Source organism: Motacilla alba, chromosome 1 (genome assembly GCF_015832195.1).
Source record: "Motacilla alba alba isolate MOTALB_02 chromosome 1, Motacilla_alba_V1.0_pri, whole genome shotgun sequence".
NCBI classification, from domain to species: Eukaryota; Metazoa; Chordata; class Aves; order Passeriformes; family Motacillidae; genus Motacilla; species Motacilla alba.
The window spans coordinates 85,800,118-85,818,240 of record NC_052016.1 but is presented as its reverse complement, the minus strand read 5'-3'; the positions used below and the strand labels follow the sequence as shown (position 1 = coordinate 85,818,240).

Below are 18,123 nucleotides of genomic sequence, written 5' to 3'. Positions count from 1 at the left end.
TCATGTATGACTTGTGCAAGTAGGGAAATGTAAGCCACAGCTCATTTGAATTTAGAAAAAACAGGCTATATTAAGAAACCATGCAGTTTCTCACCAGTTATTCTTGTGCATGAGAAGATGCCATTAATGAAATGCATCAGCACATCTGAGTTCTTAGAAATGAACTTACCTTGGAGTCCCTAAAAAACGCTGTGATCTCAGTTGTTCAGCCACATACAAAGATGCTGCTGTTGCCAGTAGTTGTCTTCTTTCAAGATCTGTCAACTTGTGTCCTAGTTTTCAGAAAGAAGTTTAAAAAAAATTAGATACCACAGACCAACACAGGCACAAAAAGTAACAACTACCAGTAAAGACACTGCTCAGTCCTTATACATGAAAGCTACATTTTTTCCCTCTAAATTAGGATGAGGCTTAGCATAGCAGACGCTCTGAGTTTCAGAGTTTAAATTGCATGTTTTCATACAAATCAGCCCAACTGCTAACACTAGTATCTCTGTTAAAAACAATTTGACAGCTGAAAGAAAAGAAACTGAATGATGCTGCAGCATCTTGTTTTCATTACTGAAATGTCACTGGTTGACATATTGTGCCTCATGCTGGTAAGGAATCCATCTGTACATTAGAACTTATTCAAAATATAGAACACTCTCAGTACTTTATCTGAGGCAAAGGCTACAGATCTTTCAAACAAAAGGGATAACACAACAGTATAAACCCAAAAAATAAATGGGGATAAGGCTACTCGTCAGCCCTGAGTCATTTAGTGTTATTTGTGTAATCATTAGTTCACAACTAATGGAGTCAAAGTCATGTTTGACACTTCAGAAACAGAAAGTGGCTCAAAGCAGTCTATAATCTGAAGGCAGGCAACCTAACAAATATTTGGCAGAAAGATACAACCGGTGTGACAGGAAGCAGGTCTTCTCCCAGTCTGGTCTTGTTCCAGAAAGTGAAGGTTAAATAGAGATTCAGTTGTACATTCAAGAGGCAAAAAGAGCACAGTTACAGATCTCTGCACCACCCCCCACCCCCCCATCTTTAGGTCAGAAATCACACAACACAGATTTGGTATGAAAAGATGGCAAATAGGTGGCCAAGAATGATTCAAGATTCCAGAGAAGGGCCACCAAGATGAGTAGAGAAATGGAGCACCTCTCCTATGAGGAATGGCTAAGAGAACTGGGATTGTTCAGCCTGGAAAAGAGAAGGCTTCAGGGTGACCTAACTGCAGCTGTCCAGTACCTGAAAGGTGCCTGCCAGAAAGATGGAGGGAGAATATTTACAAGAGCATGTAGTTAAAGGACAAGGGGGAATAATTCAAACTGGAGAGTTTAGATTAGATATTAGGAAGAAATCCTTTACTGCAAGTGTGGTGAGGCACTGGAATAGTCTGTCCGGGCACGAATGCCCCGTCCCTAGAAGTCCTAAGGCCAAGATGGATAGAGCACTAAGCAATCTGGTCTAGTGGAAGGTATCCCCTGCCCATGGCAGGGAATTGGTACCAGGTGATTTTTAAGGTCCCTTGAAATCCAAGCCACTCTTAAATCTGCGAGAGAGAACAAAAAGACTAAGTACTTGGTCTACAAGGCAGGGAATTCAAATTGATATAAAACAAGACAAGAACAGCAAAGCTGAACTGTCATGAAGAAAAGAGGCACACTTTATCCATGAGGAAGATTTTGCACAAGTGAAAGCAAGAGCATTTCACAAGGGAGGAGAATTAGACAATAAAGTTAAAGGTTGAGAACTGAAAGACTTTGCTGAACTCAGTTACAACACAGCTCTCAAAAACTGCTTTGTGTACATATCACAGCAAATGCCATCATCCAGAAAAAGTATAGATTTCACATGAAAGGATGGGGGAAGAGCTTCAGAGGGCTCTATCTCCCAGAGGAACTCTGCCCAGGGGGACACATTTGCTTCCAGTCCGGCAGCAAACAGTTACACAGATCCCTTCTATACTTCCACCCTCCCACAGCCTCAGTGCTATGTAATGTAAATTCACATTCCCCAGTACTGGTTACTAGCCAGTGACAATTTCTATCAGCAGAATAAAATAAGACTAATGAGATCCTGAAGAAAATCCAAAATGGAGACTGCTGTAAAGGACTGGAGCATACTCTACAGCAACAAACCCACTATTTCAAAACAGGATGTCTTCTGCACAGAACCCATCATTCCACTGGGCATATTAAACAGGGTTAGGTAAAGAAGCTAGTTAGAGTCCACCTCAGAAATGCAATGCACAGTGATGGGAATACATTCATTAAAGTCCAGCTAACAGTACAAAGAAGTTGTCACCGGCCAAAAAATGTAAATTAAAAAATAACAAAACTCAGAAAATGTGCATCAATCTTTTTTTAATTTAGTCCACATTAGCATATTCTGGCTGAATATTACTGCAAGTTCCTTTGCTCATGTTTATTTTTTTAACTGCCTTGAAATGGAAACTGTCTTCACTTCAACAAACACATGCAGAAATACAAATGCTGAAAGGTTTAGAACCTGGCTTCAGAAACAAACTTGATCTTTCCTTTGCCAGTTACTAGGAAAACTGATTGCAAGGCAAAATTCAAAAAGCACTGAACTTTTGTACTATATACACACACACATACGTGTATATATATAAGCCTTATGTAATTATACATTGCAATAACATCAATTATCTGGATCTGAAATGTGCCAATTTTCCCATTGCTTACACACAGTGAAGACACCGTGAGATCACTTTTTCAAAACACTGAATCTAAAACTGATGAGTTTACATGCCCCAGCTAAAGGCACATCAGGAATCTGCCCTAAAGCCTCTGCCTTTTCAGTCCCCCTGCCCAACACTCATGACAAGACTGTGTGACCAAAACTGCATATTCCCACCTGCTCCAACACACACTGTTAGAACCAACTTAAATAAAGGAACAAGGCAAAACTAAAAAGATCCCATTTCAAAGGTTTTATTGCATGACCGCTGTCTTAGTTTTTGTGGCACAGCAAGCTCAAAAGCAGTTACTTCATCTATCTTCTTCCTGTATCTTCAGTAAAAATCAAACTCCAAAAACAGCGAGCAAAGGTCAATAAGTTGAAACAGGTTAAGAACTGATCAAGAGTCACACTCACTTCATTACTGCCAACATGAAAAAAATATTTATTCCTTTGTCACTATTTACAGCAGTTGTGTCACACACGTGGCAAGCAGAAAACCAGTTATGACTGTAGTATCTAATGCAGGATTTCTGGGAGATAAGAAACTGTTAACAGAAACATAGCAAAATTAGGTTTTGGTGTCTGGCAATAAACATACAACCCTACCACAGAATGTCCTTTTCATAACTTTGGAGGCATACTTCAGAAGTTTGATTAAAGACTGCTTCCTAAGGATGGCAATTAACTTTTATTAGGCAGGACAGACTGCTGTCAATACTGCCTTAGTTCTCTGAACTCCAGTCCCATTCCCTTTGCTGTCTGCTTTTGCTCTGCTGCTAGCTCAGCTGAATTGTAAACAGTTTTGAAGTCAAACTTACAATTACATTACTATATTTGGAAATACACAAATGTTCCAGATAGTAATACCTTTGTGTCCCATCAAGTATTATTCCCCTTCAGAAGCTACTCCTCAGGATTTCAGTGGGGTGTCTTGAGAAATAAGTTAATATTCACCATCGATAAAGATATAACAACATGGTCCTTCACGTTCACCATACAGATTGATTTGGAGAGCAACAAAGCTACTCCTGGAGCAGTTGTCCAAGTGCTTCCTTGAAAGAGAGTGAAATAAGTAGCAAAGGTCCCCCAACTTCCAACACAGGAGGTTACACCATTGCTCTTCCCTGCTCTCATGACTGCAGACTCCTGGCTTACACAGAAATTTCATCTCCACAATGAAACGTGGAACTGGCAGCTCCCTCATGTCTGTTAACCTGGGATAAACTTCTGATTATCAGCTGAATTAGATAAAGCAAATGCAAAAGAGGAAGAATTATTATAAAATTAAGTCACAATTAAAGGGGTGAGAGCAGTGTTATTCATATCATTTAAAACTAGACTGCACACATCTATTACTACCAAATGGCAGAACCCTGGTCGGAAGGAAGAGAAGAAAAAAGCATTTCTCTCTCATTTCCCTGATGTTATGATTGCTTAAATCAATATTATCCCAGTATCCCCCAAGCTGAGTCAAAAAGGTTCATGCAATTACTTTACATAACCAACTTCAAATTAAATTACATAAAGGTCATTTTTCCCATAACAGTCTCATTTGCATTTTGTCCTAGAAACATGTTTCCTACTATCAATTACAGGGAAAAAACAAAACAAAACAAACAAGCCTTGGTTATGTGCCCCAGTAAGTTACTTAATACTTGAAGAGTGACTGTTTTCTGATTGGGAAGAATAAAGCTAAAAGCATAATGGGAAAGATTAAAAGAGCAATGCATAATTCAGATCAACATCAATGTAGGCAATGTTTATAACATTTCTAGGTTCTATCTTGAGTTTTTCCTGGTGGATTTTGAAGTTAACCATTACAGATAGCATATATACCAAGTAGGCTGAGGCAAAAAACAAAGTTGAATGTTATAAATATTAGATTCCAATGCAGAGAAAATGAATGGAATTAGCAGCAAGAATCTCCCATATTCTAATAGTGAAAGACAGAGGAACCTGTGTACCCCCTCCTACTAATAGCAAAAGTCTCCAGACTTTAAATTTAAAAGTCATATCTGCAGTCCCAATTCACCTAAAAAGAGCTTTCCTTCAGAATCATGGAATGACTGAGGCTGAACGGACCTTGAAAGGCCCTTAGTTTATTCAGCATGTCCCCTCCCCATGAAGCAATCCCAACATCAAATTCAGAATAGGTTGCTCAGAGGTTTGTGCAGTGATACCTTTAAAATCACCAGTCCATGACCCCTGACTCTTGCTGTACAGCTGTGCAACTCATTGAAGAGCCTGGCTTCATATGCTTGGGAACCCAGGCTGAGGTCCTAGAAGGCTGTCCTTAGGTCCAGCTTCCAGCTGGTTCTCCTAGCTTCTCCCTAAAGGTCATCTGTTCCAAGCCCAACACCACCCTTGTGGCTCTTCACTAGACTTACTCATGTTTATTGCCATCTTTCTTACACGCATCAGGGGGTTAAAACTGGACACAGTATTCCAAAGATGGTTTAATAAGTGTTAAGCAGAGTAATAATTTAGTCCAACCCACATAATTATGATAAACACAACATATCTAAAAGCCTTCACCTAATACACAGTCTCTGGAGCCAATATGCCATTTCAGAAGAGAAGTGTTTCCTTTTTATTCCTTTCTGTATTAGAAATATAAAGAATTTCTGTTCTTTCTCTCCATTCAGATGAGGAAAATATGCTAGAGGACAGAAAGCAAATTATTCCTGTTTTTTTTTTTCTCATGTATTTTGGGATGACTTCTGTGATAATCTCTTGAAAAATGCCCCATCTTTCATTGGCACAGGCTGTGTCTCCCAAAGTGAGTGACTGATTTCAGACATCCTTTAATAACCAGAAAGAGTGGAACATCAAGAAGAAGAAAATCTCAATATTTAAATAAAAAACTAGGAAAATATAAACTGTGAAACAGACTGAACCACAAAGACCTATCCCATGAACAAGGTGCTAACGTAAAGATCCTTTAATTTATCTTTCGTCCAAGACTCTTCCTGGATCTTTGTGAAAACAGAGATACACTGTCTGTGTCTATAAAATAGGGATAACACATAGAAAATTTCCTTATCAGGCAGACTAGAAAGTACAGAGGCTTCCCAGGTTGTTTACAAGCTGTAGAAGAATAGTGCATCTGACTCCTGCATGCTTGGCAGAGATTTTTATTCTGTAAGTAAAGTGCTTGGAGGCCACTCTAAGACAGGTGCCACCCAACCTAATCAGTGTTCCTGCACCCACCCTTAGATCCACACACCTCCCAAAACATGCATGGGTGCTCAAAGCAGCAACCCATTCCAGCTCACCTACTGCCAGCCAGCATTCCAGCCAGCCATCCCTCACCTGCACAAAAAAAAGGGAATGACAGCAGCTGCTTTCCCACCCTTATCATACTCTGCACAAGGTTAATTTCAGCACAGCTAGTATTTTAAAATAACTTGCAATAAACAAACTACTTCTGGTAATGAGTGTTTACTTAAAAATGGGAAGAAAGAGTTAAACTCTAATTACAAAAATTACTAAACATGCCCATTCTACGTGTAATTTGAAGAGAGCGTAGATTAATGGAAAAGTAGCCAAGTAGCCAAGATAATACACCTAATAATTCATTTCTTCTCAACTTAGAGTAGAAGTCTTCTAATAAAGGATTATAATGGAGCTCATAAAAATGAGACTGGAAAACAAAGAATCTCTTATTTTAGTGTTAAGACTCAATATTTATACTTGGAAGAAAAATGCACATACAAAATGGGCCAGTACTTCATGCAGTCACCAGGGAGAACACAGCTGAGATTCATTACTGATCATCAGTGTAGATCACTACAACTGTAGTGGCAATTGCGCAGGTTACAAAAGAAACACAATGGATTGTGCTTGAGCATTAATTTAACACACATCTCTATTGAAATGTTTCTATTTCTTAAGTTTTCTAAGTGTAAAACAGTTCTGGTATGGATTCCTACTGTTAACAGCAGCACAAATTTTTACATATTTCCAGATCTGTGTTGGCTATACATTGCTCTAATTGTTCAGACTGTCACAGCTCTTTCTTTAACAGCTATTCATCTTCTATAAGCAATAGTAAGATATATGAAGCTACTTAGTTTTCAAATCCTCTTAGCAAAGTTTACTCTGGGTACTTCTAATATAAGTTAGTGTAAGTGATTAAAGAAATTACATATAAATTATTTTTTGTCTTTGCTTCTCTTGTTGAACTTCTACTTGTTCTACCCAACATCCTTGCTTGCCTTCAACAGTTCCCATTTAAGTCATTGGATTTGTAAAAATATTTTTAATGGGTACTTTAAAAACTGTCTTCAAATTCAAGTCATCAATTTTTTTTTAAGCATGAAGGATTTGATCCAGTGCAAACTACATCATTAAAAGGGCTCTCAAGTTTTTTTGGAGAGCTTTTAATCACTATTCATAAGTAACTATTCTTGAACTGAAGTACAATGCCATAATATGTTTCTTTATCTATAATTAAGAAGGCTAATGTGTGTTTGATACGTGGAAGGAGATGAGCAAGACTTTTCATACAGCAGGAAAAAGGTCTAGAAATTTCACATGTGCCAATCATTAGTTTCTATTATGAAGCATCACAGTATCTGTTCTTGTGTCTTCTGCTGTCCAGAGCAAAAGCATATCTTAAAGAATCTGTTACTACAATATTGCTATTTGATTTATGTTTTTATTGTTCCCAGTTATGTGCTAGGGGAGGCAGCCTTCTCACAATATGGCACTGGGACTCTAACATCTTGCTTCCTTGCCTCTTTCCTCCATTCCCCTCTCCCCATTCCCAGGCTGCCATTCACTTTGCACATCTGCTGAAGTTCACCAGATTCCTTCACGAGCTAAGTCAACCCTGGAACTTACAAAAAAGCTACCCCAAAAAAAATCAACAACAGAAAAAAAATGCAGGTCTCATGGTGGTTTAGTGATCTGGATCTACTCAGGAAAATGACTGAATACTCCCAGAAACACTGGAGAGGCAAGACATCAGATTCTGTATTCAGGTGTCAGGGAAGGGAGAGAGACCAGCTACAGCAGCACCAAACATTCAAGAGCAGATGAGCAAAATACCCTGGGAATGTCTGCTGGATAAAAGCCAGCTGAGTTACCCAAAGATTAGCAGAGGACCCCCTAGCAAAAACAACAAAGGAACTTTCCAGCTCGAAGCACCGCAAGCACACTGCCACTCAAGGTGGCTAACACCTGTTCCTGTGGTCTCAGTCAGGAGCCAGGAACAAGCAGGATGCATCAATCCCACATGTAGGACTGTATCACACACAGAGTTGTCAATTACATCACGATATCAAGTAGCTCTGGTGCAAAGAATAGTCATCCACACACTCGCACACTGAGTCCTGAGGTAAGAAAAATCTGTTCTGCTCCTTAATGAGACTAGAATTTGGCAATGTGCCAGTCATGTCCAGTGACTGCCAATCTGGCACTGCTGCCTCCAAAGTGAGATGAGGATTCTGCCACATTGGATTAATGATGAATGGGGGAAAAGGAATCTCCACAGGATTCATAAAGGACCCATGAATGATGAACTATAAATACTGTCTCTTTTTAATAAGAAAGATGTTCTGCCTGGTGAATGCCAGCTGAGGTGAGAGACCTGTATGGAAGAACTGAGTCTCTGACTACACGGGTCAAGAAAGCACCTACAGCAGACTGGCTAAGAGAGAAGACAACCTTTTAAAACTTGATCCTTGTGAAAGGAAACCAATCTATTTGTTTTCTTACGTTTTTCTAGCAACCATTGGTAAACATTTTTGAAATTGAGTAGTTCGAGATGATGTAAAGAAGTAATTGCATTTATGTTTATGTTAACCTAGTGTATGAGTTAACAATTTCAAAATGATGCCCATTACTGTGTGCAATGTGTATTAATACCAGGGTACTGAAATACTGTGATAAAATGCTAGATCCTCCAGAGAAGGCTAAAGAGAAAACAAAGGATGTCAAAAGGCTATTCTAAAGGTGATACACCAATTTAATGAAGAAGCAACAGTGCTGAGTGAAAATTTACCCAACTATAGTTAACAGTAGAAGTACTGTGTGTAATGAAGATGATAGCATAGCATGTTTATTTTACATATTTCATATGACCTATAAATGTTTTTTCTTGACTTTAGGTGTATTTCATTTACTATTTTATCACCAGAAGTATGTATTTTGCCTTCTTGAAAATAAAAAAGTTAACTATTTCAACTTTATGCATTATTTTAAAATTCTAATTGTGTGTATGCACAGATATATTTGAAGAAAAAGTAAAGACAGGGGAGCATGTCAATCTAAAAACATAAAGCAGCAATAATCAAAACAATACCACTTAAGAAATGAAACATTTCCAAATGGAACAAACCTTTAAAACCATCAGGATAGACTTCAGGAAGGAATTTAGTGCTGATGTCTCCTTGAACAAAGCGTGGATGGACAATCACTTCTCGCAGTAAAGAAATATTGTGAGCCACACCTGAAAACAAATCAATACAAAATCAGGTAATATTAATCACAAATTACAGTAGGAAAGGACTTATAAAAATATGAACTCCTATATCTCTTGTTCACAACTTAGATAACATAGTACTGATGTAATCAATGCAGATCTACCAGTTTTGTTTCACTCCTGCCTCAAAACCCTTTTAAACACTCTGTTTAATTATGAAGTAAACAATCTAAATTTTCACCTCATCAAGCCTAATTCAAACACCTAGTTGAGTTTAGGACAGGAAGCAAAACCAAGAGACTTTTGGTTCAGTTCTAGAAGATGTAGGCAAGACCAGAGCCATCTCCTTGAAATAACAAACTAGTCATGACAGTAAATATTAGCTCAATTCCACTGAATCCTGAATGGAAAATATGCACCACGTTACGCCCCAATCACAGTAATGAAATACAGTAAAAACTTAACATATCATTTTGCAACATTTTTATCATTCATAATGCATAAGAGACTCCTGTGTAACTTACATAAAAAGAAATGTATTGCTTCCTCCACCTGTACTTTTATCCAACCTTGCCTGGTCAATTCTTTTATTGAGTACCCTGGTTCCCCTTTAGCACCACTCTGTGACTCTGTAAGGCATATAGCCCTCAAAAATTATTTATTTAATTTTAAAACTACTTATCACAGAAGCTTTAGAGACACCTTTATCCTTTAATTTCTTTTAATATTATGCAACTTGGTATTTTCTGCATTTCTTCATCTCTTTCTCATTCTACTTCTCAGCTTGTCTCCTCCATCTCCTAAATGATTCTATTTTTAATTTAATGACTTCTGTGTAACTAAGTTAGTGACTTAATTCTAAACTGCACTTTGCCAGAAGTACTTGCAATTTAGCACTGAATATGATGGTCACTAAAAGTCATTTCATTGAAATATTAAATACAAGGAAGTCCTTATGGAAGGTGGGAGAGGAAAGGTGGTGCAAAAAAAAATCCTTGAGAAAAAACTGTCTAGATCATTTAAATTATCTTCTCCTTACTGCAAACAATTTTCAAAAAGAAGGTACTCTCTCTTTTGAGAGTAGCATATAGGTGATCTCTGGAAAGTTAAAGATTACAGGTCAGAAAACCACCATCTTTATCTCCATTCTCTTCTCAATTTTAGAAAGAGATCAAACAAATTCTGATGAGCCAGAGGAGTTCCGTCTTAATATGACTACACACAATATAACTGGCTCATAAACATTAATATTTCTTAAGAAAAGCTGGAAAAGACATGCAGTTCAGGACCATTACAGGTGTTGATTTATGCCAGGTATAGATAAATGAGGAGCTCCTACAGGAAAGAGCTTATCCAACCTCAGCTAAGCACACTCTCACCCTTCTGGAAATACAAAGTAATCACATTCTTTCATCATTGTCAGAGGAACAGGTAACTCGAAATCACATTGCATTTGCCGTATCACATTAACTTTGGCTCTAGTTGCACACTGTTAAGTATAAAATGCGGAGCACATCACAAAACAGTTCATGGCAAAAGTTTCTGTGCATCCACATCTCTTGCAAAGCACAAAATTCTGTACTTCACACGTTATTATGATTGTGATGATATGATGACAATTAGAGACGACATGACTCAATTATTTGCAGGTTTTTTCTAATAGCTCTAGTTTAAAATAATATTGAAAATAATTCATTGCAAACTGGGGTATTTCAGGTGTAAATTAGGTTATTTGGATTTTTTTCCCTTGTTGAGATCTCACCAAAGCACAGACACTAGCATTACAGAGCATGCAAATTGCTGGGGCTACAGGAGATTCTTCTACACTCCTTTTCCTTTTGTGTTTTTCCAGTTTAGAAACATGAACAACATCCTTGTTATTTTATATGCAGACCAGTTCAAACACTTTCAAAGCTCTCTCCCCCTACTAGTCTGCTGCTGGTGTGAATTTTCAAGCTCTCTGTGTGGCCATCACTGAAACCACTTTAAACACACCGAGTCAGACCCAGCCTCATTGAATCATGAAGTCACAGCTTTAAAGACTCGTTCATGAGCCACTAAACAGCACATGGCACAAGCAGTTCAATGATGACATGATAGAAATTTGTCCATTTGATTAAAAGAAGATCCTTACTGCCTGCAATCTAAATAATCATTCACAGACCCTGATTTCATAAACACTGAATGAAAGTCACAATGCGTCTTCACTAAACAAAAGAATTAAAAATCTTACACTAAATGACCATAACTTCAAAACTAATAATGCCTGTCTTTGGCTGCTGCAAATTCCCCCCAAAATTTCCAATCTGAATAGTAAGTTGAAATATCCCAGAGACTTCACCTATTACAAAATCAAGACAAGGATGAGTCCTTCAATGCTGCCCAACTTTGAATCTAGGATTTAAACATGCTACAATGTGTAACCAGATCATCTCACATTTTTCTTTTCTAAACTGCTATAAGATCCCTGGTGAGGTGATGGCTGATGACAGATGACAGAGCTTGGTGTCTCAACTGACTGCCCCAAAAGACCTAAAATCAAAAAAATACCATGAGTAATCTTAATTATTTCTAACTCATGTGCACCTGAAAAAGATGAGGCTTCTGCAATGGTTTAAGCTCCAAAATTCATTTAATAAGTTCAAAAGAGCAGACAAGCCTAGGTGTTTTGGAAACAATATAAAATGCATTTTACATACATGAATTAAAAGTTTAATAAACACATTTCCCTTTAAAGTATCATGAAAGGCTATCTTTATCAGTCCCCATGATCATTATGTGAGCAATGACTGCATGGTTGAGCTGCTTCTCAAGACTGAGTTGATACTTTTAGTGATGTACCAAATCATACAGCTTTAAAAAAAAATTACCAGTGTAATCCTTCAGAAGTCTACAAGTTTTAGATTTGCAATTTAGTGTGACCTCTGTCAAAGTTCATAAGGTCTCCATCTGTGTGTGAGTAACTACTAGGCTACAGAAATATGGACCCCTAGAGCAGCTTGCTCCTGACTACCTGCTGCTTCCAAAACACTGGCCAGACATTAGCCTCACACTCTCACAGGATCAAACAGAGGCTAACAGGCAGTGCTTATTTCATGCAAAGTTAGACACTAAACTGAAGTATATTGTATTTATATTGCAGTGGTTTTCAGAGAATTTTTCTTTTTCTTGAGCAGATCTGTAGACTGCCAGAAACAAAATCACATTTGTTAGCCTGACAAGCCATGACATTTTCAACAAACAAACAAAATCCTAAACTATATCAACTCATTTCTCCTCCAAAAAACAAAATTTCACTTCAGCTTCATGATTTTTATATTGTTAAGGCTCATGCAGAACTGCGGGTACAGTTATGTTCTTTCCTCTAAGTCTATAAAATATAATAATCACTGGTTTTGTACCTCTGTTTTTTCAATTTGCTTGGCTGTAGTTTTCATACAATATTACATCAGTAGCTTCTTGGGTTTCAATTTTTACACACTATTTTCCAGAACACATTTGTAAAAGAAAGCAGACTAGCATTTAAATTAGGGAGAGCTAATGAAATTTTTAAAAACTACGTATTCATATGCTTTCTATAGAACACAAATTGCCAAGGTTTCCAGTTAAATTGTCGTTATTGCCTAATGAATACAGGAACACACTAAATAATCACACTGTTCACCAGAGCTTATTAGCAATCCCTGTTTAAAGAAGCCCTCATTCAAAAAAATTAAAGTATAATCAGAAGAAATTACTCCCCATACTGCCTGTCTCTATCTTGCCTCCTTTCCTTCTTCTTTCTCTGCCTTAAAAACTCTGCTAAGTGCACCCAACTTTTCATCAACTTAGCTACATACTGTAGCCTAACTCCAAACCTGTCCTCACAAAAAAAAAAAACCCAAAGACAACCATAAAATGCATTTTTATAGAAAACAATTTTATAACAGGTTTATGAAGAGGCCATCACACCACATTTTTACTCACTAAAAATCAGAACTTGGAATGCCAAGGCACAAAATCATCGGCAATGTTTTCACTATAAATATTTACTGACACTAAACATATTCAGTGTTGATTAGCCTTTTTACAGTATTAGGCTTCTGTCATCTTGATGCCTGCAAACACAAATCTGCATTTATCCATGTAAACTTAATTAGAGTCCTACATGCCCCTCTGTAGATAAGCAGTTGAATAGACTTAACTTGCTGATAATTTCAAATGGTGCTAAGTGGAACAGAAAGAACTTTATCTGCACACTTACCAACTGCAAAACCAACATGTGGAGCACAGGACTAGAGGCTTCTCTTTTTAACAAGCCAGCAAAGCTAAACTATCACTCCACAATTTAAATGCTGAATAAGAATAAATGCGATGAAGCTTAGGAGGTATCTCAGTTATTTCTCTAAAGAAAACATTAAGAAATATTAACTAAGCTCTGCACTGAGCATTATGAAACACTGATTATGCTACTGTTCACTTAAAACAAGAACATTATCGGATTTGCACAGACTACGGAAACACCACTTCCAACACATGAACTTTCCAAGTCCATGATTACCACCCAGCAAGCCTCCATGTTCATAATACCAAAAGTTTTCATAATATTCCCTAAAATCCTGAACATTCAAATGTTTAACTGCTTTTCAAAGCTTGTGTTTGGTTACAACTAATTTCAGAGCTGGCTATCCACGTACAAAGTCCCATCCCAAAAGCAAGAAAAAAGGGGGTTTAAGCTTTTAATATTAATACACAAACATCCACATTAAATTCTCACATGGCATCAGTGCACCACTGACCCCCAGAGCTGAACATGTATTCCAATTAAAAACAACAATTCCTTCAGATACAAAAGTCTGGAGCTCGCTGAACTCACACACCAGGATAAAGGGGGAGAAGAAGGGAGGTAAAAGGAGAAAATATATGGTAATGTTGTACTGTAAAATCAAACATTCAAACTCAAACTTTTATAACTGCATGTGGCTCTGAACTTCTTAGTAAGTGTTAAGAGGACCATTATTTACAGTGTTAGCAAACACAAACGAATGTGTGAATCAGTAGAGTAACTGGAAGCAAAACCTAAGCAGGCTTTATCAAGAAAAGTGAAAGGAAATAAATGTGCATTCTATCACCATCCTCTCCTCAGATATCCTTTTACTCTGAAGATAAGGAATACAACATTAGGACAACTTTATATCTAGAGAAATAATAACACTCATTTCTTGTTTTTCACTGCCCCAGTTCTTTCTCCTTAATAAAAGGGAGAGGAAAAAAACCATACAAACAAAAAACTTATCTGGCAAAAAAAGGTACCTTTTTTAAATTTCCCCTTCTGCATCAATAACATTGCCTTCCTCTTTTACCTGATCAGCTTGTCCTTCAATTGCCCTTCCCTTCCTTCTCCACAGGATGCTGGTAATCTGTAACCCTTCCTAAACAACGTCCCACAACATTTTACTGACAAGATCCCATTCTCACTTCCTCCCTCATGACTGGCTCAAGAAAAGCAGAGACCAGGAGCAGCATCTGAGCTCCAAGCAGATGCTTCTAAGCATTCTGAAATGATCCCTTCTAGCGATTTTGAACTAAGCTTGTTTCCTTCCCTTCTCCAGTTTTGGTTTCCACATCAATACACTGGGGAATCTGCAAAGGGTGAGAACACAAATACTCTTGCAGAAGTACCCATCTGTTACCACTGCTATGCAGAAGTTGTATGACCCGTTGAAGCGTTTTTTAAAAGTGCAACCAAAAAAACAAAACCTCATTTCATTTTTAAGAGTGGACACTATACACTGTTTTTGCAAGTAAATAGGTTTTTTACAAGCAAAGATTTTTTGCTCACCATACCAGTGAGAGCAGAATACAGGAGAGTCTAAAACTTACATGTATACTAACATAGAGAAGTCTCTTCAAAGTTAAAAAAAAGAATTCAGTAATTTATGATGTTTGGATTGAAATTAAAGTTTACTGTGAAAAGCTTTGTACCTGAAATTAATTTATTTGAAATACATGATAAAATACTAACATTGAAGTTGGGTGTTTTTTCTTGTGCTCTAGGATGGCCCTGCTTGAGCAGAGAGGTTGGACCACATAATCCACTGTGACCCCTTCCAATCTTACTCATTCTATGATTCTTGGAAAGACAAGGCCTTCTCACAACTCAAAGTACAGCTCTCCTTTTTTCCCCCCTAACTAGTGTGTTTACCATTGCAAAAGCTCAATACAACAATTTCTGCTGCCACTATTCTGGCAGATCTCCACTCAGAGTGGAGATCTTCCACATTTCTGTTCCCCTCAAACATTTAAGACTTTGCTAGTTTCTATTTTTTGTTTGCTCTTTCACCTCATGCTGGAAGAATACCCCACCCCCAGCTGGTGGCTCCCTTATTTCCTCCTTATTTCTACTCCTCCTTGCTCTATCTGCTGCTTACTCTTTTCTTCAGAGTCTTCAACTCTTCTTTCTCCCTAATGGTCTAATGCATTCCTCTCTACACACCGCAGACAGGATCTCAAGACAGAAGGGTTGCCTTTGTATAAATACTTAAACTTCATGCTATTGCTTTACTTTTGAATGCTCAGGGAAAAAAAAAAGCAGAGGTCAAAGGAAAGATTACAAGAATCTGTACTCAAGGATATGAGCTATCTGTCCAATCAGACCCTCTAGTGAATTGATAACATGGTCTACTTGATGCATAAATATAACCATTTCTTTTTAAAATAACTTTCATACACAAACTTTCCAAAACTACATACTGGGATTTATACATGCCTTCAAATGAACAGATTATCCAGCACCAGAAATGACAAAAACATATTGAAACTTTACAAAAGCCAAGAAGAAAAGCATACCACACCATGTTTACACACACAGGATGTACACTGAAAGGCATTCTTTCAATACCCTGCTTCTGTTGTTCAAATTCAATTCCCCCAAAATAAACAAAAGAAAAAGTTTCTGAAAAAAATACCATAAGAGACACAGATGAACTACTAACAACAGTGCATGCTCAAAGGAAATAAATCATGCCTCATCCCCATGAGCAGCAATGCCTCTCTGCTTGACTGGAATCCTGAACTTTTCACTATTCACAAATTTTCCAGTAATCACTGCACAAAACAAGAAATGTCTCTTCTTGAGAGAAACCTGAGTTGGATCCTCAACTTTAATCACCCCTGAATTATACTGCAAGACTCAGAGATAAAAATGTTACCTAATTAGACCCTTTGTCATTTCGAAGTCTCAGCTGAGATTTTGAATTCATATCAGTTCTCAGTGGAGAAGTCAGTTCCTGTCAGAATAATTTAGACTGTAAAGAACCTCAAGAGATCATTTAATCTAATCCACAACTCAAAGAAACACTATCCTAGACTTTCATCTGCTCCCATCAACAACAATGGAGATATCGCACAGGAAAAAAGATTGAGAACACATTCCCACGATCACATTGACTCTATCTTGACTCAATCTTGAGTTAGTCATACTCTTAGCATCTACCAATGAACAGACTACAGAATTTCTTTCTTCACTGTGTACAAGTCGTCATCAGCCCAAACTGTAATAAAATATTCATGCATCAGGCATTTTCAGAGCACAGCATTGTTGCAAATGTCCCTATTTGCTTAATTCACCATTTTTAATGAAGACGACGCTATTACAGGCACTACATGATGCAGCCTTGGTTGCTTAAGGTATTACTAACTCAAAATTTGCTGACGTCTGCTTTCTTTGCAAGTATTTGACTATTTTTAGAATTTAATTATTTTCATTTCCTTCATGACCTTGTCAGGCAGATTTAACTGGGAAGGGCAGCTAAACCATGAATTCAAGGCCAAGTAGTATCCAGTCCAAGAAAACAAGTCGATGAAGACTTGTCTGGGGACTTGTTCCCTGCAAATGGAACAGAGATAAAAAGGAATGGGGTTACTTGTGAATATCCCAAAGCCACAGCAATAGAAACAGAATGTTTTCTCACAGAGCCAATAGACAAGGAGCAGCAGAGTAACTCCTTGCCCTTCACACTGCCAACATGCCTCAACCCAGCCTAGATTAGTCACCTCCTGAGGGGTCACTGTGCTACTTCAGTCCTGGATTCTCTGCCGGGACTGCCATGAATGACATTGTATAGTGACATTTGCTCCAAGAAGACATTTGTCTTCTAGGAACTGGATAAAAACCACTGATTTTACACAGGTCAGCAAGCAACCATCAAAATAGTAGTGACTAAAATTCCTTACCAACTTTTGTCTGCTTTGAACTGGTGACACAGAAGTGATTGGGAAGACTCCATCCTCCATTAGCAGTCCCCAAGCTATGCATTAGATGGTCCTTGACCTGTTACCCAGCCACCCTATATCCCATTCCCACCCTATGTGAGTGAACAGCATCTTTGTTTACAGAAACTGCAATCCTTGGGATTTTAAATCTGAAATTCTCCCAGTGCACATCATCATTTCAACTGACACTGACTTCAGCTAGTATTGCTTATCTGAAATGCTCTAGAAGAGTTCATAACTTACAGGGAAAAACACAGTGTCTCTAAAACACCATGCAAACATAAATGCTGCTTCCCAGAATTTCAGAGGAACAAGGAGGCTGAGCTGAGAAATAGGGATCTGGAGCATACTATTCAGGAAGACTATCTCTGTATACAAGCTCACTATTCAAACATAAAACCAAGTAACTTCAACACTAGGTAAAAAAATTTATTCTGTATCTTTCACTACTAACAAAAATTCAAGTTGGAAAAGACTTAATGTGAGGCACTTTACAAACGATCAAAGTAGTTTAATATTTTGTTACATAGAAACCCAACTTTGTAAAGCAAAAATATACACCATCATTTTAGGGTTAAAAAAAAAAACAAAAACAAAAAAGGAGTTCTGCACATGTCAATGCAGTTTAGAACATTACAGATTAGACAGTTTCTACTAACTACCCTACCAACAATCATTCACACTAGGCAAGAGAAGAGATACTTTAATATCCACAAATGTTCCATTTTAAATAAACACTGAGA

At 37.6% G+C, this 18,123-nt stretch overlaps 1 protein-coding gene across 5 annotated transcripts in view; it reads right to left on the bottom strand.

The window, feature by feature from the left end:
- The window catches only part of PCCA (propionyl-CoA carboxylase subunit alpha), a 273,068-nt gene that overhangs the window by 129,152 nt on the left and 125,793 nt on the right, over positions 1-18,123 (bottom strand). For all 5 annotated transcript variants that reach the window (XM_038134386.1, XM_038134414.1, XM_038134404.1 and 2 more), the window contains 2 exons: positions 9,044-9,154; positions 170-272 (listed from right to left, as the gene is read on the bottom strand). In XM_038134386.1, coding sequence (XP_037990314.1) covers positions 170-272; positions 9,044-9,154 — 214 coding nt within the window. The remainder of the gene's footprint in view (positions 1-169; positions 273-9,043; positions 9,155-18,123) is intronic.